A 22,873-nucleotide genomic window follows, 5' to 3' on the forward strand; every position below is an offset into this window, starting at 1 on the left:
GAGAGCTAGAGACAAAGGTGGGAGTGGGTCCAGAATCCTGGAAGGAAGGAAGCAAAAGGAGTAGTTTAAGATTATGGTCAGGAAACCCACTTTTATTTATTGAATTAGATACATTTTATTGTATCTAATTCAATAAATAACTTTCATCTTTGGAATGGTCTGGAAGAATGAATTTATTCTCAAGATCCTTTGTCACTTCCTGTGAAATATTAGTACTCTCTATCGAATATAGACTCTCTCAAGTTGCATCAGGACGTGGGGACCCAAGAAAAATTTGGACCATATTGTAAGACTTTGGCTCTAAAATGTTTTTATACCATAATCTAGAGTGAGCCATAATTAAAGTATCACTTGATATATAATTTTCTATCTGCTCATGTCTTCTTCTTTCTATGTGATTTAATCTTTCAATCTGTAACAGCTGCCTCTTCATACTGGTTTCTTCCTGTGATTCAGTGTGTCACTCTTACCTTGATTCAGTTTACCTTCATTCAGTTTAGGGCTATAGATAGGAGAGGCATCAAGGAATACATCAATTATCAAGGCCTATCTAGGGAATTTACACAAGGGAGTGATATGACCAGATGCTTTAGAAACTTGCTGCACAAAATATGGCCCATTTACTTAACAGCATCACATCATAGGAGAGCCTGTAAAAAGGCAGTCTTATTCCCCTTCCTAAAAGAATGAGCACCTGCATTTTTTCAAGATGGCCCAGTTGTTTGTATGCACATTAACATTTGATTAGCACTGAGCTAAGTAATCCCATTTTAGTAGGATGCTGACAGATGGATTTGGGAAGAAAACCCTAAATGTAAAAGGTTACCTATTCATTCTTTTCATTCTTTCTGTGATATTCAGGGTAAGAACTGAAAATATACAGTATGTATTTAAAAAGTCATTGTTGCAGAGTTGAAAAATATTTCTTCACTTTTCTGAAAGTTTAAGTGAGCTGAACCTGGAGTCATTAGAGATTTTACTATATATAGTAAAGCATATATTTGAGTCCCAACAGGTAGTAAGGACCCCAGAGGCTACCATTCTGTTTACTTCGGTGAAGAATTAAAGCCTTCTGGTTTATCAAATCAGGAAGTTGTACCTGGGATTACACTCCTTAAAGTACTTCCAAAACAGTAACTAAAATCACTTGGTCTTTTCAAGTGCCAAGAGGAAGTCTATAGTCAACTGCTACCCAAAGACATGTGAGAGTAGAATTTTTCTTGCCTGCCTTGCTCTACTGTTCTCGTTAATAGGATTTCTTTCTCTTCTGTGTTGACCTCTGGGCAGAAACCCCTTTTATGGTTTCACTTCTTAAATTATTACAATAAATATTTGTAGAACCCATCTGAATTCTTCCAAATTTTGAATCACAGGGCTGTCAGGATATAGGACTCTTCTTGTAACAACACTTCCTAAATACTTCTAACTTAAAATCCTAATAGCACCTCACCCTCTCCTCCAAGAAAGTCTCTCACTCTGATTGGAAACTCTAAATTGTGTGAATCATATAGTGTTGAACACCTGGGGCAGGAAATTTATTGTTGGTTGCTTGGGAAGAACAAATTGCCTCTACTGTTAACATAAGGTCCTAGCAAATTCTGTCTCAACAAGAATTTACAGATAGACTCTGATCCTAACAGACAAGAGAATGCAGCAAGGATGTCATTTAGTCATGCCTAGAAGACATGTAAAAGTAAAACCAGGCATCAGCAATACCTACCAATTTCAAAACTACCATCAATAACTCCCACCACTGAAGAAGGGATATCAAACCTTCTCTCTATCTGAGTGATGGTGCTCTTCAGGTAGCCTTCTGCCAATGCTTTGGCAAAGTAGACGAAAGACAAGGCACCCAAAAATACCTGGAAAATAGGACAAGTCACACTTAATCTGACTCCAGCTTGACACACAAGTGGAAACTTAACTAAATAAAGTCAAAATTTTCATTTATAAAATGGGAATGATATGGATGTTTTATGGATTAAATATTATAACTATACTTAGCATAATATCTGGTACATGGTAAAAATTGAATAAATGTTAGTTTCTTTCCTCTCTTATTTCAGTTTAAGAGGTGCATTCAAATGAGTCCAGGGAGTAATATTTACGAATTTAACCTACATGGTAGGGAGAGATGGATTTCACTGTCTGGTAAAGTGTAGTTTTAATAAATTGCACCTAAGTTCACTTTTTAAAAAGGGAAAAAAATTCTTGCTTCTAGCTACATATGGGAAATATGTAATTACACAGAAATATGAATTATGAAATTGCATAGCACATATCTGGATGGAGAGTCAACAACATAGCTTCCACCTAATTCGTGTTTTTTTCCTCCCACCTAATTCTTTGTTACTCTTTTGTTCACTACTTATGGTTGTTTGTTTACCATTTAATTGTTTGTTACCTTCAGTTTACCACAGCATCGTTGTTTCTCCTTTGAGGAAGAATATTCTGTTCTAAAGGAAGATCGCCCGACAGGTTGCATTGAACTTTTGCAGAATAACTGGATATTTTCTTTGGATGAAGTGTCCATTATGAAAATATTCCTTGACTCTGATCCTGTCGAAGTTGATTTCAAAAGTAAAAAATAAAAACAAAAACAAAAATTAATTTGAATCCACCATTTATTAAATAATGTTTTTATTTCACAGTAGATCATGATGCTGGGGACATGATCTGATGTGAAGCTACCTTATTTTACCACAGTAAGTTGGCAAAGTTTTTCAATTAAAATTGACCAGTATATTTGATTAACTAATCCAGCTATGGGGACTCTCTAGCCAGCATTCTTTCCAATCCCTACAGCTTAAACCTCATTATGGCAAAGAATAAGTTTAAATGTTGCTTTTGGAATAAATAATGAGGCAGAATTTTGCTAACTTTGTGGTCTTGCCAGCTTAAACTAGAAGCAAGCAGGAAAGGAAGAGGAATTCAAACATTTGAATATTGATTCATGAAAATTGTCATTAAAGCCTTTAAATCTATCCTAACAGAATGGGTAGAAAAGACTGATGCCCATTGTAGATCCCTGTAGCACACTGCAATTCCTATAGGTGTGCAGCATCCAAAGAAAGGTATAAATTATGGCAAAAAAAGAAGAGGACCAATTTATGTATCATTTTAGTTTGACAGATATGGAAGCAGCACGATTTGTGCCACAGACTTACATTTAATTCAGGCAAAAATTACTTTAACCTGCCTTGAAGTAGGAAAGATGGCCTCCCTTCCTATGTTTAATTTCCCATCCGCCCATCCTTACCAAGCCCTGGACAGATCCACATACTCTAAACCTATTTTCTCCCTATTCATATCAGTATTTACATGTCCCATGGCCTACTTCTTTAGGGTTTTGCATGGCTCAGTGCCTGCCTGAAAAAGTAATGTAAGTGAAGAGATTAGAAAACAAAATAACTTCTGGATCACCCTAATATTTATCAAATGATACATTTGCATGTTAATAGAAATCTCCTATATTTTTATCACACTAATTAAAGGAATAACATTACGAGTAAAATTTAATGTACTGTGGTAGTAACTTAGGCTTATTCTGCCTATCTGCCTTGACTTTATGTAATCCTTTTTTTTTGACTTTATGTAATTCTTATTCTGTGTTTACTAAACCTCATCCTTCACAGTTTGAATTCATAGATAATTTCTCAAAACTGAAAAATCAATTTATTTTGAAATATTTAACTAAATATCAAAAGAAAGACCTGAACAATTAAAAGTGGAGGAGATTCCTCCAGGGAGTAGCAAATGAGTTGAGAAGGGTATAGCAAGGGCCTGTTTAAAAAAAAAAAATTTTTTTTAGATTATTTGATTTTTAGATTATTTGATACATAAATTTAACTTTTAAAAAATGGGCAAAAGAGAGTCAAATGAAATAGAAAAAAGTTAAAAACCAAAGAACTAAAGTAAGCAAAGAGCAGAAAATGCTAAGCGAGATCAAAAGACAAAGACACAGAATATAATATTAGTGAGCTCTAAACACAGATGTTTAAAAGTATAAAACATAAAAATTATGCACAATATATAGAAATAACTTTAAAGTCTCAACCAAATAGATAGTTTTCTAGCAAATATTAATTACCTGTATTAATACAGACCAGAAGAGAAAAATAGCCAAGGAAGACATTAACAAAAATACTCTTAAAATGATCCCCTAAACAAAACTAGTAATGATAGATGATGTAACAGGAGTGCTTTATCAAGGGATATCCTTCAAGGAGAAAATAGTAGGTAACTGAAACATGATAAAAATCTCTATTCATTTTAAAAAGTCACAATTATTTTGATAACAAAATCTCATTAAGATAGTATAAGAAAAACACTTCATATGAAATTTAGAGATGCTAAAATTTTAAATAAAATACTAGCAAATCCAAATGAATTTATATTCTTGAACTAAGATCTAGTTTAAAATGTAACAATTAATATTAGGAACTTTATTCACCTAAATCATCACATTAAAAATTCAACATGTTATAGAGGTATATCAAAACATCACATTGTGTGACATGAATTTATATAATCTTTATTTGTCAATCACATCTCAGTAAAGCTGGAAAAAAAAAGGAATTCGAAGTAAAAAATAATAAAATCTCAGATGCAAAACATCAGGTGATAAAATTCAACATCCATTCCTGATTTTTAAAAAAACAAATTCTAAGAAACTAAGGACGTAGAAATTCTTCTTTACCATCTCTCTAATACCTATGGCCAACGTTGTACATTCACTGAGTCACTGAAACTAGTTGTCCAGAACAATATTTTGTCAGAACAATGAAAAGGGAGTTTGAGAAACACTGGGTTATGCAATGTTAAATAGGTTTCTAACTAAAAGACTACTGAGTACCTTTAATTAAACTGCTAGAGACCCACTGCTAATAATAATAATAAATAATAATAATAAGTCAAAACAACTAAATGACCTAAATGTCTAACAAATTATGGTCTTATTCATGCAATGAAATCTTTTGAAGCCATTAGAAATTAGTAAAAAAGAAGTAAATATAGCTATATAGACTATGTTTATTATAGAGCTGATTTTTTAAATCTATGGTATAAAACAATATATATAATACTCTATTTTATAAAAGAAGCACACATTTTCACATGTGTATATGCATAGAAACAAAGTTTCAGAAAGTCTTTTTTTTTTTTTTTAAGATTTTATTTACTTATTTGACAGAGAGATACACAGTGAGAGAGGGAACACAAGCAGGAGGAGAGGGAGAGGGAGAAGCAGGCTTCCCGCCAAGCAGGGAGCCCGATGCGGGGCTCGATACCAGAACCCTGGGATCATGACCTGAGCCGAAGGCAGACGCTTAACCATCTGAGCCACCCAGGTGCCCCAGAAAGTCTTTAAAGAAAAGGTTAACACATTATTCCTGGTTGGTGACAATGCAGATAATGTTTTCAAAAATGTTTTGTGTGTCTATATTTTCTCATTTTTCTATAATGAACATATAAAAATATTTTAAATATTAAAGGTATAAACATATCACCAAGCTAGAAATATATACGAGAAAAAATTTAAATACCATTCAAACTGACCTACTATTTCAGGGGTTCAATATATTATTTCTGGCCAATCATAATAAAAAGCCAGTGGACAAAAACATGCAAATTAATTCTTTAATAATTAAATATACTATCACTACACTAAATGTATCTTTAAAAGATTCGAAGGGTGACAACCAGAATGCTAATGCTAAAGAGAAAAACAATCATGTTGAAAACAATATGAAAAACTTGAGACACATTGTCTCTTATACTTGGAGGTGATCATACAAAAATCACTCTACCTAGAATCCAGAAGTGATAACAAAAATAAGAGAACTATCATCATCCTAGATGATGTTGTGTTAGGGCAAAACAGCATTCAGCTTAAAACACTGACACTGCAGATTTTTACTGAAAATAGAATTTCATCTTGATGGCTAATTTGCATATCATCTCAAGGATAATATGTTTCAAGGAGGCTATGTTTATGAGCATTGAGCTTTTCATTCCTCTGTGAAAAGAAGGGGAAGGAGAGCTCAAAGACTTGAATGGAAAGATCTTCCAGATTCTCTCTCTCTCCCCCCATTCATTTGCAGTTTCAGAAGTAGAGCAAGAGCACACAGTTATTGAGAAGGATTTGCATTTGGCAAATCCTTAACTGTTCTCCCACCACTTGAACAGATTCCACCAGGAAAAGAGTTATGGCAAAGTTTTCATCCAACAGCCTGGGTAAGAGTGTATCTTATGCTGGAGGCCATGGAAAAAGAAGCCAACCAGTTTTTCTCTATTTCTCTAAAAAAAAAAAAAAAAATTGAATTCTCTGTTCATATGGGTTTCAAAATCAATCTCCCAGTCTTTAAAGAGCACAGACAGCCTAGGAAGGTTGTAACTGGATCATGCAGATGCCCTGAACCTCTTGTCCGTGATCCTGTGACATAGATTCCATCCACAGTCAAACCTTAAAGACTGACAGAGAGCAAGTCAGAAAGCAGCCACCCTCTTCTCTTAGTCATCCACACCCACGCGAGGAAAACCTCTGCACTAGCTTGTCTTCTGGGCACCAAGTAATCTCATGGTACTTGTGAACAAGGAGTGTGTGTTAAGAAAGCTGAACCCTGCCTCCCTCCCCCGCCCCACCCCATACAACTAACTGTGTCAGATTCAGATTGAATAAGTACTATTTCTGTGCCAGGTGAATGATATACCTTTTGCTAATCCTTAAAACAACTCAACAAGGTAAGCATCAGAATCCCCATTTTATAGAAAATGATACAACTCAGACTGGTCAAGAACTACCCAACTAGTAAGTTATGAGAGTCAAAATTTGAACCCAGATCTGAGTTGATCTGACTTTAACCAGGGTCCTTTAACCTAACAAGGGCCACAACAACTTTGACGGTGGGTATGGATAAGACGAGTGCTGTGCAGAACTGAAGGGCTGATTAGCCTCTCTCCTATGAGAATCGGACGTGATAGTCACAAAACCGGAAAGCAGAGAACTAAATCTTACCTGGAGGTGGAGATCAAAGACAGCCAATTCCTCCCAATGTGCTCAGCGAGGGGCTGGACCCCACTCCCTACAGTGAAAGAGAAAACTGGGGTGAATTCTACAGCAGCTCTGAGCAGTTTTGCCAGGTGAGGAGAGCCTGGATGGACACAGACAGAGCAAATTAGGGGAAAGAAAAGAGGAAGGGCATGGTCTCACCCCTGGGCAATTTCGACTCTTTCCTCTTTCCTCCTAGCCTCTTTTCTCTGGCAGTCTGCAGAAAAGCCACTGACGTGCATCTCAGCTCCCAGGGCACAGAGAGAGCTGAAGCTTTTGAGCCATTTCTTTGCAATTTGCTGCAAGTTTAAGGCCACACGTGATAAAGCTTTCTGTATGAGAGAGAGTGAAAGGAGAAAAGACCACTTGTGATCTTACTTGCTGATTCCCAGAAACACAACTCTGCAGGGGGCAGAGGGGAAGGGAACAGAAGCAGGAGGAGGGGCGGAAGTTTGTAACAAAGATCCCTCCTTCTCCTTCCAAAAAGTTTTTAAGCCAGCTGCTCCTTGAGGACATCACTGGGATCCTTCTGTTTAAAAAAAAAAAAAGGCTCGTAGGCTAAATCTCTGCGTGGTTTCTTTTCTCGTTGGGATTCTAGAATCTTAGGGACTGCGTGTACCAGGTCAGGATCAAGGCTCTGCAGAGTTCTCTCTAGAAAGGGTCAATTCTCAGACACATGATCAGTTGCTCATATCCAATTTATAATGGTCTAATAGAAAAAAAGAAAAACACTGAATTTTTGGCATCCACTTGTTTATTCTATCTAAATTCCAAGGAGAGAGAACTCCTTGCGCTTAAAAATTCTACAATTATAATAAATTCTTTTCCCAAGAGTACCATTTTAGGAGATTCTGAGCAGTATTAGCTTGCATTTGGTTTATAGGAATAAATGAATTTGCTACCAGTATTACCCAAGATCCACCATATTCCTAAATGGCTGTGACTCTGGCCTGGTCACTAAACTTTACTGAATCTCAACTTCATAAAGCAGAATTTTTATTAAAATCAAAACAAAACACATTCATAGGGTTGTTTTAAAGATTTAATGATATGATGTACTCAAAAGTATATTTCAAATAACAAAGCACCAAATGACTGGAAAGTATCATCATTACATGTATAATTTCAGTTCACACAATGGTAAGGATCATTAACCAATAATCAAATATGATTATAAGCACATCTTACTACTAAAAGAAAAAAAGGATACAAGGAAAATAAAAAGAAAATAATAAATCTTACAAAGAAGCAATGGTGCATTCAGACTCTGAAAGACCAAATATTTTATTTTAGCAATCAAACCGGCCTTTGCTAGTGAGCAAGCATCACAATAGGTCTTACACTTTTTAGTGCGTCTAACAGGTGGCCATTGGTACATTTAAGGGGAAACAGTGTTTACTATCCTCACCGAGAAATGCAGTTCTCCCCTGAGAGTGTAATTTGGCCTACCCCCAATTTGCTCAAGTTCACTCTCTATCATGGTTCCTCTTCTGACCGCTTGAGTCCACAGTTCATGTTACAGTTTTGAATGTACATAATACTTACTTTACATAATAGTCAGAGCTTCTCACGTATATAGCCCCTGCATTGGACTGTATCCTACTTCCATACTGTAGACCACAGGTCAGCAAACTTTTCCTGCAAAGGGCCAAAGAGTAAATATTTTAGGTTTTGCCGACCACATAATCTCTATCAAAACCACTCAACTCCACCATTGTGGTGAGTAATTAACCATAAATGAACGAGTTTCCCAGGGCTGCAATAACAAAGTATCACAACCTGGGTGGCTTAAAGCAGCAGAACTTTATTATCTCAGTTCTGGAGGCTAGAAGTCCAAACTCAAGGTGTCAGCAAAGCCATGCTCCCTCTGAAACCTACAGGGATCCTTCCTTACCTCTTCTACCTTCAGCGCTTGCTGATAATTGTGGGCATTGCTTGGCTTGTAGATTTATCGTTTCAGTCTCTGCCTCTATTGTCACATGACCATCTTCTCTTGTGTGTCTCTGTCTTCTCCTGTTCTTAAAAGGACACCAGTCATAGTTTATTAGGACCCATTCCAGTGACCTCATCTTAACTTGATCACATCTACAAAGATCCTATTTCCAAATAAGGTCACATTCACTGATACAGGGGGCTAGGATTTCAACATTTTTTTGGGGGGGGGGGGCACAATTTAACCCAGAACATTCATATTGTCTTTTCTCTCCTTACCTGAGTTTCATGCAATTTTTTTGATCACTCACTTCTATAACGCAATGGTGCATTCCCTTGTCCATTGGTTAATTTGTTGTTCTTCCTTGGCAAACCATAGCTGGGCTAATTCAACTTCCTGTCTACTCTGTGTTTACATCCAACTATTTTCAATACTTGAAGAAAAACTCACTAACATGCCCTCAGGGCTTATCTTAAACTCATGACCTCTAACCTCATTGGGTCTTAGAGGCATTGTTAAATATACCTTTTAATAACCTAATCACTTTCCCTTTCTCCTGAATGATTTCCTCAAACTTTTCTTCCCCCCAACTTTCATTATCAACTGATGACCTTGCTTAGGGAACTCACTGATGAAATTCTAAAAATCAGGAAAGAAATACTGTATTCTGCTCTCACCACATTTACTCCCCACCTGCATGTGTATTCATATTATTTGTCTTCTTTCTATTCCTATGGATGTATGGTCCATGTTTCTAAGACTACACTTTCATCTGTACTCCTTAGCTAAAATTCCTCTTCTCCATTTCTTGTCTCACCAGTTCTGTTTTTTGCTCCCACCATTCTACCACAACTGCTTTTGTCAATAATATCAAAGACCTTCACATTAATAAGTCCAGTGATCAATTTCCAGGCTTCATTTTAATTGATCTATTAGCAGAATTGTGTACCACTGATTGTGCCCTTTTCTTTGACCCATTTTTTTCACCCAGTTTTTGGAACCCCACACTCCCTTACTTTTCCTCCTGCCTCAGTGGTCATTTTCTGTTAATATCCATTGTCACAGCACTGCACAGTTCAGTCCTTGGAATATCTTCTTTGCTCTACCTACACTTACTCCCTTATGACCTCATCCAGGCTTATCACTTAAAGTGTCATTTATAATTTAAGTTGAATGAGGTTAAGAAAAACTTTGTAGTTCCATGTTGGAACTAGGAGTTTTCAGTCTGAGTAATACATATCCCAGATCTCTGCACTGAAAAGGCCTAGAAACTCATTGCTGGTGGGAATGTAAAATGGTACACACACTTCGGAAGAGGGTTTGGTGGTTTTTTATAAAACTAAGCATATTCTTCTCATATGATCCAGCAATCACACTTCCTGGTATTTACCCAAAGGAGTTGAAAACGTATGTCTACTCAAAAACCTGTACACAGATGTTTATAGCAGCTTGGAATGCTGAAACTTGGAAGCAATCACGATGTCCTTTAGCAAGTAAATAAACAAACAGTGGTCCATCCAGACAGTGGAATATAATTCCATACTAAAAAGAAATCAGCCATGAAAAGACATGAAGGAAATTTATTTATTTTTTAAAATATTTATTTATTTTAGAGAGACAGCACAAGCACAAGTGGGAGGGGCAGAGGGAGAGGAATCTCAAGCAGATTCCTCACTGAGCGTGGAGCCCGATGCAGGACTGGATGTCAGTACCCTGAGATCATGACCTGAGCTGAAGCCAAGAGTCAGATGCTTAACCAACTGTGCCACCCAGGCACCCCAACATGGAGGAACTTTAAATGCAAATTACTAAGTGAGAGAAACTAATCTGAAAAGGCTACATTACATACTGTATGTTTCCAACTCTAGGACGTTCTGGAAAAGATAAAACTATGGAGACAGTGAAAGACCAGTGGTGGTCAACGGTTAGGGCTGGGGGTGATGAATAGGCAGAGCACAGAGGATTTTTTAAGGCAATGAAAATACCCTATATGATACCATAATGATGAATACATGTCATGATACATTTGTCCAAACCCTTAGAATGTACACCACCAAGAGTAAACCCTAAGGTAAATAATGGACTTTGGGTGATTTATGATGTGTTCATAAATAGTTCATAAGTGGTAACAACTATACCACTCTGATAGGGATATTGATAATGAGGGAGGCTGAGTGTATGGGAGCAGGGTGTATATGAGAAATCTCTATACCTTCCCCTCAATATCATTGTAGGCATGAGCTTCCATTATGTAGAATAACTGTGTGGCCCATATGCCTTCTTTATCTTCACTGTGTTCCTTATCCTACTCATAATTTGTGTAAGACAGAATTATAGCCCCCAAAGATGTCCACCCCATCATCCCCAGAAAATTGTAAATATGTTAAGTTACATGGCAAGAGAGACTTTTCAAAATGTAATTCAAGATCTTAAAGTAGGGAGATCGTTTTGGATTCTTTGGGCCCAATATAATCATAAGAGCCTTTAAAAGCAGAGGCCATTCTCTAGCTGGAGACAGAAAGGATGTAGCAGAAGTGAGAAAGTCTTACAGTCTAAGAAGGAATCATGTGACATTGCCGGTTTAAAGATGGGACTGGTGAACAAAACAATGCCTGGAGAAAGGAAATGGCCTGAAGAAGCTGAGAAAGGTTCCCAGGGGCCAGCCAGCAAGGAATAGGGGCCTCAGTCCTCTAACCCAAGGAACTCCATTCTGCCAACAACCTAAGCGAGTTCAGAAGCGGATTCTAGAGACTTCAGGGAAGATGGCAAACATCTGATTTCAATCTTGTGAGAGACCAGAAGCAGAGTCCAGCCAAGTCCGTTTGGACTTCCACCTGGCTGAGCTGTGAGCGAATAGGTTTGCATTGTTTGAAGTCACCAAGTTTGTGGTAATTTATTACAGCAGAAATAGAAAACGAATACATCATCGTTAACTACTTCGAAGTCTCTGAAGACTAGGCCTTCTATGAATTCACCCTTAGCATCTGGCAGGGAAAAGTCAGTCAAATTGACAATAGAGCAAGGAGCCGTTGTACCTCCTGAGTGCTAACGACAAAGTATGAAGCGATATGCTCCCCCCAACCCCACCACACACACAAACACATACCCATCCAGCTCTGACTGGTCCCAAGAGGCCAAAAGATCCCAGACAGCATGGGCAGCTGGACAGTTCTTCAAATCTGACAGATTTCAGCAGAAGTGGACCTTGGGCTCCTTTCCTAAGCCAGCAATGATGTCAGAAGGAATGATCAGGACATGAAGTAGCTTCAGGATTAAAGAAGCTTAAATTTATCCTAACAAGTGGAAGATTTTCTAATTATTTAAGAACTGATTTTCTTTCTTTTTTCTTTTCATTGGTTAGGGTGCATCCATATCCCAAGCTCCACCTCATATGGTTTAGCAGGCATAGAGGTGATCTGTAGAGCTGAGCCAGGACACACTGAATTGATCTAGGAGGCTTTCTACTGCCATCCCTTTGCTCTGGCCTGAATCTCAGGATCCATTGGAAAGATACATATCATCACCTCTCTTACCCTACCATGTGAATTAACTTTTCCTTACCTAAAACAAGTTTGACTGCACCTAATTGCAGGAAGGAGATGAAGGATCAGTCAGGAATAGCCAGATGTTGCCTTCCTTCCACTGAGGACCATAGCATCACTGTAAGAGGATAGCCCTGGGCGAGGGATAAGATTCACATCTCGAGAATATATTGTCAGTCTTGCTCCTTTGTGCTGTCTGTGGTTGGAAGAGTGTGTGTGTACACAAAGGAAGAAAGAAAATATGAGTATACAGTTTGTGTATATACTCCACTGATATAATTTGCCCAAGACATAGAAATATAAATGATAGATGGTTAGTTATTTGGTAGGGGATAGTTTTGGACCAGAGGGAAGAAAGCTATGAATACACCAAACATAGGAGCAGGGATTTTGTCTAATAGGTAAAGGGGAAATCTGTATGTGTAAGCTTCAAGAATTAATCCTCGAGAACTTTGGGTGGAAATCACATTTTGCTTTTGTTTCTGAGGACTCCATGTCTGAGTTAATTAAAACACTCTGAGTGTCTTGAATCCTTCAAAGTCTTTGAAAGCTTTCAAATACGTGGAACAAAAATAATTCTGAGTCTTTACAACCAAATATCCCATGTATTGGGCATCGACAGACAATCTTTATAGGATAAATTGTCCTATTTATAGGATAAAGGGCTGAACTGCTTCTTTTATAGGATTCTGAGGCTAAATGCCAGAGATCCAAGGATCTTGGTTATGGTGTTGACTATTTGATTAAAGAACGCAGCTTAGCTACAGAGAGATGAAGATTAACGCACCTAAGAATTCATCAGTGATCGGGAAGGGAATGCGAGCATGAGAATAGAAGCCCCCATGAGTCCTTAGGAATCGTAGGCAGGCCAATGGATGGCTCACTACAGCATGCATAGTCTGGGCACAAGCCGCTGCATTTGGAAATAAGAGGTAAGGATGCCTTCAAAACTGGATGGAGGACTTGAACTGTACAAATAACTACATCAAACATAATACCACAGAATTGTATTTATATTATACCCTCTTTTCACATTGTAACATCCACACTGTTCACCTGTGACACAATTCTAATGATTTTGAGTATATGTTTACTGTAATATTTTTATATATATAATATATATGTAAATATATATACATATATAAAATCTATAAAATCAAGAGGCACTTCCAGTAATTCTGGCAAACAAGGAGTGTCACTGTAGTGTCTAAGCTAATAAACAATAAAAATAAGTACAACTTATCTAATATTTTTTCTGTACAATTTTGCTTTTTACAAAATACTTATCAGCAATTAAATAAATTACTTAAATAATTAAGATAGGAAGATATGAAGTATTGCTGCATATATTAAGTGCAAGGTACAGGTGAAAGGAAAAGATTTATTTCAGTTGCAAAATGATCACTTAAGTCCAATGCTTCACTTTTGGGTTTCTGTAAGTTGATAAATTTGGAAAGTTATTAATAAACATATTCAATTGAGAAGTGGTAAGAATTACCTTGTTAAAAACTGTCATGTGCAAATGACATCCCCTATACTGTTACTTTGGTTGGTACTTCTTTGAAAATATTGCTTTTTAGGAATACTAAATTTGGTTTGCAAGTACTCAAGAAGTCAAATATTTGGGACATGCTAATTTAAACTTTCCAATGGCAGTTTTTTGTTTTGTTTTGTTTTTTGGGTTTTCGGTCAGGAAAAGGAAAAAATAATGACAATCAGAACAACTGTTCCATCGGGAATAAGAAACCCATTTTAACACCAAAAACCAAATCAAATTAACCAAATTAACTCAAACCAAAAATATTCTAGATTCAAATTACAGTTCTTTCAGTTGCACATCCTAATAGCATTATAGAAACCCAGGGAGATTCTCATTTTCATTATTTGTTTCATTTATTTGTTCTGAAAGTTTCAGAACATTTATAAAAGCACCAATTTTCATTTTGTGATTTGCATGATAAAAATCCTCAGGAAGAAATATCAGGGGGTGGGTGGGTTCAGTGATATTTATTTCCAGTGCTCATCAACTAACAAACTGTCCTTGTTGGAACAAAAAGGGTATGTATTCTTCGGTGAGAATGTATCAAGAAGTAAAGTGATACTCAAAAATGGAAAACACAAACAAAACCACCAGTTAAGCAAAACATAATATGGTGAAAATCCCATGCAAATATTTCACAGAGTATTAAAAAATAGTGATTTTAAAAAACAACAATGAACAAGTATATACTAAAAGTCAGGCCAATAAACCCCACTAACAAGTAATATACAGGTATGTTAGGGTTATCATTTAAAGATAGCAACACTGTAGTACTGCTTTATGCTTATAACTAGCTAAAACAAAATATGATAGGAGTTGCTTGAGCCATAAAAATAATCAGTTAACTTTTAAAAGAAGACTGATGGAAAATTCTAACAACCAACAAGTTATATACACAAATAAAACATCTCTAAACAATTACTTTTAATTTTGCATTAAATCATCCAAATATTTTGCTATAATATAGGGAGTAAAATTACTAGTATAAAAAAAAAAATTCCTTCCCTTCAAAAGGTACTCAAGCAGCAGTTTCCAAGCTCCAAGGGCTAATTCACATTCCAAAACATGTGTAAGTGCTGAGTGTAATAAAGGAAGTCAGGGTTGAAATATGGATCCATTAAGTCCCTTTACTCCAGAGTAACTGATAACTAAACTGGTTTGTCACAAAGATGGAGGGGTATCCCGGGGTGATCCTTCACATTTTATGTAGTGTTCACTCCCAAACCATAGCTCTCCCCTCCGTTTTTTTTTTTTTTTTTTTTTTAATACCACGGGCTGCACAATGAAACCAGGCATGGCGAGTTAGAACTTGGGGTGAAAGGCGTTCTTTCTCCTTATTGTGGCAGAGAAGTTCTGATTCCTTTTGCTTTACTATTTTGAGTTAGGGAAATAAAATTAAAGAGAAGCCCCACTTTTCTCCTATAAGTTTGACTTTGGTTTTTTTGTGTGTTTTTGTTTTTGATTTTTTTAAGAGGGAAGGGAGACCATCCTGCTACAATTTGTTTCATTTGAAAGAAGTACTTCTGACACTGAAATTTTAGTTAAGGCAGTAAAGTTTTAAAATCGTTTTTTAAAAAATTTCTTTTCTATTAATGAATTCCAAATTCCAACCTACCATTTGGTCAGTCTTGGTAGATGAAGCAGTGGGTGTGGATTATTGCCTGGTCAGTGCTTCATCTGTGAAAGTCAAGATTAATAAGATGTGATTTTCTTAGTAATGAAGATAAGTATTTGGCATTTTCAGTGTGTTACAATTTAGTAAAATATAATCTACATTAATAGACCACTTATTTTAAAAACAACCTAATCCATGATAAATTGCTGGATAATACATTTCTTTTTCTTGGGAAAACCCAGAAGAACTCGGGCTATAATTTGTACACTTGATCTAATTAAACTATTGGGACTAAATTTATTTTTATCTATTTCATGTATTTCTTGGACCCTCCATAAAGCATTTGCTCCCTGAGGCATGACATACCTTAGAAAAAGAACTAAATACTCTTTCCAGTTTTCTGTTACACAATAGTTCTGATTATATCAATATATTTAACATCTCTATACCATGGAATGCCATTTTGCAAGTTTTGTTTTAGTCAAATAATTAAAAAAAACAATTTTTTAAACAGCTTTGGCTCAAAAGCTTAATCAAATTTAAACATTCTTGATAGTACTTACATAGGATGTTTTAATATTACTCTCTTTGAAGCATTTTTTGATTGAATTATTTGCATGATCAAAGAACCACTTCTTGATGTGAAGCAATGAAGAAACCTTTCTGAACATGGACATGTTCAGTAGTTCTTATCAAGAAGGCGTCGGCTTGACTTCTCTTCTCTGTTCCACCACTCCTCAGGGAAGCAGAAATCCATGAATACCAATGCCTGTCAAGGCAATCAACCTCAGAAGTATAATATGGAGAAGAACTAGCTGCCCTTAGATAGGAAATTCAGGCTCTTTTTAGAACCTGAAGCATATACCAAAAACCAATTTTGTTTTTCATCTCTATATAAGTCCACGTAGTTTACGGTCTTACTGCACTTAAACAGTTAATGGAGGATCAGTCTTTTTGAATCTGCGGATGTGAACACTGAGTTCCACCAAATAATAAAGCTTTAATGTTCAGTTTTGGATCTCCAAATGTATTTTGCAACAAAATGCCCAATTCTTTTGTGTCACCATTGTTAACCTGCTGTTAGAATGGTTTTATAGTATGAACGTAAAGAACACTTCAGGTGAGGTAAAAGCACCATTAGGTAAGGGAAAAGCAGCATCATTTTAACAAATGAAATGGGTGGTGATACACAAATGCCCTACCATCCATGGTGCATCATGGAGACTGAAAACCCTGTTCTTGTTCTCTGACCATGGATCATCAGTGCTAAACATGATAAATACCATGCAAAACCTCAAGTTAAGTTATTCAATGCTCTGTTTGCAGTTTCATTAACTCAGTGCTTATAGTCTAGTTAATTTATCCCAAACTTGCTATAAGAATTTGAATATTTTCTAGAGGAACAACCTGATATGAATATAGGACCTAAAACTTGCATAATTTGCTCTGATTAGAAGTTCTACAAGTAATTTAATTTTGGAATGCTCCTCATCTAAAATGGCTACTTGGTTTCCTAATCTTAAAGTGGAATTCTGTTGAACAGATTAGAAACAGACTGACAATATCGGCAAATTCAGTTTTCTTTCATGGAAAAATCATGAGAGAAATGAATGACCTAGAACAATGATCATAAGGTATTTTGTTGCTTGTTAGGAGAAAAGGTGAACAAAGGAAACTCAGTTTGGATTCAAACTATATAGATATTTTAGCTCTCAATGGTCTGGAGTTGAGCTATTAGCATTTGAAATTTTATTGATATTTTCTTTCCACGTGCAGGAGCTGATAATCTCTAGAATAAGGAGAATCTTGATTTACCCCAGACTACAAAAGTTTACAAAACTCTGTTTTACTAGAGCCTTCTGCCAGTTTGAAAAGACAGTTTATTTCCAAAGCGGCATATAAGCTAGAAAGCCATCAAGTGGGGACTCAGCGTCAGGATGGAAGAGAGGACAGTAAGATCCTTACTGTGGTTTTCATTCTTGTTTTAGAAATATCTTAAAAGGCAAGGAGTGGAGATCCCCATACTGACAGAGAAGCACCAAAAAATACCTGCCAAAGTAGGAGAGAAATGAGTTTTTGATTATTCACTTCTCATTACTCAGGAGATGTTCATCACACAAATAGCTCACTTTTGTAAAACAGTCATTTCAAACTTTAGACTTTATTTACGATGATAATTTTCATATCTTTATTACTTAGAAAATAATTTATATTTTTCCACCATTTAAACAAAGAATAGGCCTGAGTCTCATGCGTTTTGCACAGCTTTTACCCTCAAAGAAAGTTCTCTGGGCACGTGACAGGGGACGTCAGGAAATCGTAAAACAAGAGAGGCAGGGGACATGAGGAAATCACAATACATAGAGGTAATATGAACAGTCTGCATGTCCTACAATCCCTTTTCTTTAGTTTTACTGGGATTGCAATGGTTAGGGTTTGTTCTGGAATTCCATCAAAATGGAACACACAGAATTGGGTATTCTTTTAGAAAATGAGTATTTCCTTAAATATGAGGACATCCCTTCACTTGTCAGATGAAGACCAATACAGATCTATCCAGAGCTACTGTCTTCATCTTCCACTGAGAGCAAAACTAAGTCTTATACAAATGACAAAAAATACAATTTTATCACTTAGAAAAAAACTAAAGTGGTGTTTTCACCAAGGAAACAATATCCTAAAGGTTGGCTTAGACAGATAACTGAAAAAACATTCTATGAGCACACTGGAAAGAACACCAATGATGCTCACAGGATACCTGGTCTTTTCCTTAACAGAAAGTGACCCCTAGCATCAAGGTCACCAGTTCCAAATTTTTCTACCATTGGTTTTATGGCTATCTATACAATTACCCCTTTTCCTAAATGGGCTAGAAATTCCTTCATTTGAAAGACCTGAGTTTATCTAATGGCACCATTACATAGGCTCATATAAAAATGTAGTAAATGGCAACAAATACACTGGCACCACAGGGAGTAAGCTCCAGAGTTGGAAGTGAACACAATAATATTGCTGTCACCAAGGCGGGGGTGAATATCATCAGCGGAAAACATCTCTGTATGTCCCTAGGCATCCTTTGGGATGTCATGTGTGTGTATGAAAGTCTCATACTTGATCTCCATTCCTTTATTTCAATGGATTTTTCACTTTAATAGATTGGGAATTTATTTTTGAAGAAAAAATAGTCAATCTGCCTGGACTGATGAACACAATTCTGGAATGAAGAGGTTCTAAGTGCTTTGGCCACCATTACTTCATGTATTTTAAAACAAAATAAATGAAACCAGGTAGTTTGCTAAGACCTCTACTCTGGCAGTCAGGCTGGCCCCTATTTGGGGCTTTCCAGCCTTGACAAAGCTGCCAGTGTATGCTTCTAGACTCTCAACTGAACGGCTGTCATTCCACTTGCTCCACAACCATATTTTTCCTCTACTTAACAAGTGTTTTAGATATGTATGGCATTTGGAGAAAGGGAAAAGATTCATTTTGTTAAGGAATTAAATGCAAGAGGTATATGAGCACAATTTTTTTTTTTCCTCCTCTCTTATTTGCAAGGGCTGGAGAACAGTTAAAGTCACTGGGGAAATAAATGTATCTGACTCACAGTAATTTTTGCAAACATGAGACACACAGGCAACACTAAGAAAATGGAAAACAACTCAGTACATCCTGAATAATGAAGACATAGTGTGAAGTCAAAAAATATGAAGTTATTCTCATTATTTAAGTAGAGCCTGCATTTACTTGAGCCTTTTCATTTTTTCTTACTTAATGGGAAATTTGCTTTGAAAATGTATTTGTTTTTGATCATATTATCTTTGCCTTGTTTGGAAAATGCCACGGGTTAATGTACAATCATTATTTTGGGAGGGAAGAATATTCATTTATGAGAAACAAAGGCATCTTTAAAATGTAAACACTCTTTTCTATGACGTCAGAGGAAATAAAGATTAGAAATCACCATCAAGGCCTCCTTAGAAGCTAAGATCATTTCAATGATGAGCAGTTGCGTACATAGTGTTGAAAGAGGAATTATGACCAAAAAGTGTTGGCAAGAAATGGACACCAAACATAAAAATTCGGTATTGGTTAAGAAAGTCTTTCTCTTTGGGAGACATGGACCCCCAAATTACACAAAAGTTAGGAAAAGTTCCCAGTGAAAAAACCTTCTTTGTGGCATCCTCATTTAATTGGCATAAAATAACTGTATCAGATTATCATTTAAATTAGGATAGGTAGATAAGCGGCTGTCCATAGACCTCCGTGCAAATGAATCATCACTCTCTTACTGGGCTTGGAGATAGATACAATGTATAAAAATGGTGATTAAAATATAACTTTATAAAAATGTTTCCCTTTTCCTTTTTTTTTAAAAAAAGAGTTTACTATCTACAGAAACAAAAAAATCTTATATTTACATCAAGATAACTATTCATGACAAATATAATAATATGAAATAAAATATTGAAAGTGAGTATCAACTTTTTAAATAGAGGTTTGGCTCACAGCATAAACAAGTGTAGATAAACAAAATTAAAAAAAAAAAAAAGACTTTCAATAATAGGCCCAGTCCCTCCCAAATCCCTCTATAATCTTCCCTGCCAAAAGGAACAGACAACGGACCAGACTGCAGATAGAAGCCACCCCATCCCACAGCACGTGGACCACCACAACAGGGCCATCAGTGGGAACTTCGCCACGCAAAGCCAATCTTCAACAGTTGCCAAGAATCGGTCTTTCACTATGTCAACAAACACCAAACGCCGGGATGAAATTTTCCCCCTTCATCTCTCACTATATATCCTCCCACAGTGGGTTTTTTTGTCTTTTTTCTTTCTTCTTTTTCTACCACGCATTTTGCAGCAAACTAAGACACAGGGTATCACTGTTAGAGCAATTCCCCAGGTCTTCTCTGTCAACGTTTGAGAATTCTAACCCAATTAAAAGGTCTGCCTCCAGCTCCTTCTTAGGCGTTTATGTATAAAGAATGCTATCCCCTTAAAAAGGTGATTTGATCTTGGGTGAGTGACATACTCACAAACAGCTGCTATACATTCATTAGGCAAGTAGATTGGAAAATGCCTGTCTCCCAGGTTTAAGGCTGGCGATAGAGCGCCTCCAAGTGGTGCATGAGCAGTAGTACCAGTCACGTGGCCCTCTCACCAGCCTGTGAACACCCTCCCTCTGCGGAGGGATCTGTACTGAAACTGCATGGAGCAAGGCGTTTGGGACGGCGGCCTCTCAAAGACACTCCAGAATGAACTGCCTTCTGTTTGTTCAGATGTGCTGCGTCATCTGCTGCAGCTATTCTATGAACTACTAAAACCATAAAAATCTCTGCATACACACATACATACACACAAGCACTCTTTCACTCCTCTCTCTCACACACACATTCACACACACACACACACAACACACACAATGTTGGCAGGATGTATAAGAATTCAAATAATGCTCTGGAACTTTCATCCGTCAGGACTAAGAGCAAAAGCTCCTTAGTTGGTAACCTACATTCACTGCACTGTTTCCCTGCTAAGCCGCACCATTGCCTTTGTGATTTGTTTTCCTTTATTTTTTCCTTTATAACTTATTATATCACAGTGACCACTATATATCTTAATATGAATGTTACTAAATTGTGGAGCCAGTAACCCTGGCTTTCAGTGTGCATGTGCGTGTATGTGTGTGAATATGTTTTACATGTATCTACGTGCGAGCTTATATACACACACATATATATTTCTTCCTTTAAAAAAATCCTTAGAAGCTGGTGTTGCAAATGTGAAAGCTTCTCTGAGCAAGAGTTTTTAACAATGTACCTCACTGTAAAAATAAACACATAAAATGCGAAGAATCCCAAAATGCAATAGCTGTTTGCCCATCTTCTCGTATTTCTACAGTGTTGTGTCTAAGTGTTGTGCTGGCTTGAAAAAGTCTGTGACAAGTCACTCTGTTTGGAAACACAGCTCATTGTATCCAACTGTCACTGGTTTTGCTCGGCGGTTGGGATCTCCTCTCCTCTGGGCTTCCCTTTCTCTTCCTCCTCTTCCCTGATGGCCTGGATCTGATCTGAGGAATGCTGCTGGGGGGACGGGTCCAGGGACAGATTCTCTAGGCCCGCCAACCGCTGTTCCTCTTCAATGACTTTCTTCCACATCTTGTGGTTCTGCAGGAGGTGCTGAGTTATTTGGCAGTAGATTTTCCTCCTTTTGAAAGTTTTCTTTCCTGAGAAAACACCAAATCACTTATTTGTGTGCTCAGTTATTTCTTTTCACATTATTAATAGGAGCTAGGTACCAAATGGATACATATAGCATTGGATTTGTTTATCACAATGACGTTTGTGAGAGTGGGGAAATAAGAGGAAGACCGCAACAATCAGTCATAAATCATGAAGACATACTGTGAACAGGATTCAATGTTCAGTAATGCCCAATACAAAGTTTTGCTTGCTTCTTGGTATTATTCTCAATACACTCAGATCCTCAAGACTGTTCACCTAGACCACTGGAAGAACCTCTTGTTATGTCTTTCTTCACTTTGTCAACTAATTCAACTCCCACAAGTCTACAAGATTGATTTCTTTAAAGTTGGTTTCAGTGTTATTGTTCTGCTTCATGCGGACTAAAAAATTAATGTCAAACTCCTCTCAAAGTTCTCCCACAAGAGGCACAAACCCACGTTTGCAGTCTTCCTTCTTCTACAGCCTGGCTTCTGTCTCTACTTCACTGTTCTCTCTCCTGTATATACTGTGAACTCTTCTGCTTTCAAGCTGGTACTGCCCTCTTTCTCAAATGCTCTTCTCAGTCACTGAAAGTTCACACCCATTTATTTTAAGACCCAGTCCGGGTTCACTGAATTCCTCCTCTAAGAAACAATCTCTCCCTCTCCCTCTCTTCTAAACTCTCATTTCACTCCATATATACTTCTCAGAGTACAGATTGCTTTCATTTTTTTTCCTTTCTCATTATCATTACCTCTTTTTCTGATCACCGTATAGCCAAAATCATTGAGTGGAAACTTTCATCCCTTTTTTAACTATGTAGTTCTAGAAAAGGTTGTCAAACTCTACTCCCCCCACCCTTCTGACAACACAGCTGTGTTGCAGTGAATGGTCAAAGGGTATATATGTGACCCAAATCAGGTCAGCTAGAGTCCTTCCCTGGGATTTTTCCCAATGGCACAGAATGAG

The 22,873-nt window shown here is 36.9% G+C and overlaps 2 protein-coding genes across 2 annotated transcripts in view; both read right to left on the bottom strand.

The window, feature by feature from the left end:
- Positions 1 to 17,460, bottom strand: part of SLCO1C1 (solute carrier organic anion transporter family member 1C1) — a 73,259-nt gene extending 55,799 nt beyond the window's left edge. The window contains exons 1-5 of the mRNA XM_045873782.3: positions 8,943 to 17,460; positions 8,594 to 8,686; positions 7,016 to 7,082; positions 2,405 to 2,559; positions 1,721 to 1,862 (exon numbers count right to left, since the gene is read on the bottom strand). Coding sequence (XP_045729738.1) covers positions 1,721 to 1,862; positions 2,405 to 2,533 — 271 coding nt within the window. The 5' untranslated portion in view covers positions 2,534 to 2,559; positions 7,016 to 7,082; positions 8,594 to 8,686; positions 8,943 to 17,460. The remainder of the gene's footprint in view (positions 1 to 1,720; positions 1,863 to 2,404; positions 2,560 to 7,015; positions 7,083 to 8,593; positions 8,687 to 8,942) is intronic.
- A 360-nt stretch (positions 17,461 to 17,820) lies between these two features.
- The window catches only part of PDE3A (phosphodiesterase 3A), a 320,190-nt gene continuing 315,137 nt past the window's right edge, over positions 17,821 to 22,873 (bottom strand). The window contains exon 16 of the mRNA XM_045873781.3: positions 17,821 to 21,906. Coding sequence (XP_045729737.1) covers positions 21,665 to 21,906 — 242 coding nt within the window. The 3' untranslated portion in view covers positions 17,821 to 21,664. The remainder of the gene's footprint in view (positions 21,907 to 22,873) is intronic.

This window comes from Mirounga angustirostris, unplaced genomic scaffold, assembly GCF_029215605.1.
Source record: "Mirounga angustirostris isolate CCGP_5_RB_7025 unplaced genomic scaffold, mMirAng1.0.hap1 SCAF_5, whole genome shotgun sequence".
Taxonomy (NCBI): Eukaryota; Metazoa; Chordata; class Mammalia; order Carnivora; family Phocidae; genus Mirounga; species Mirounga angustirostris.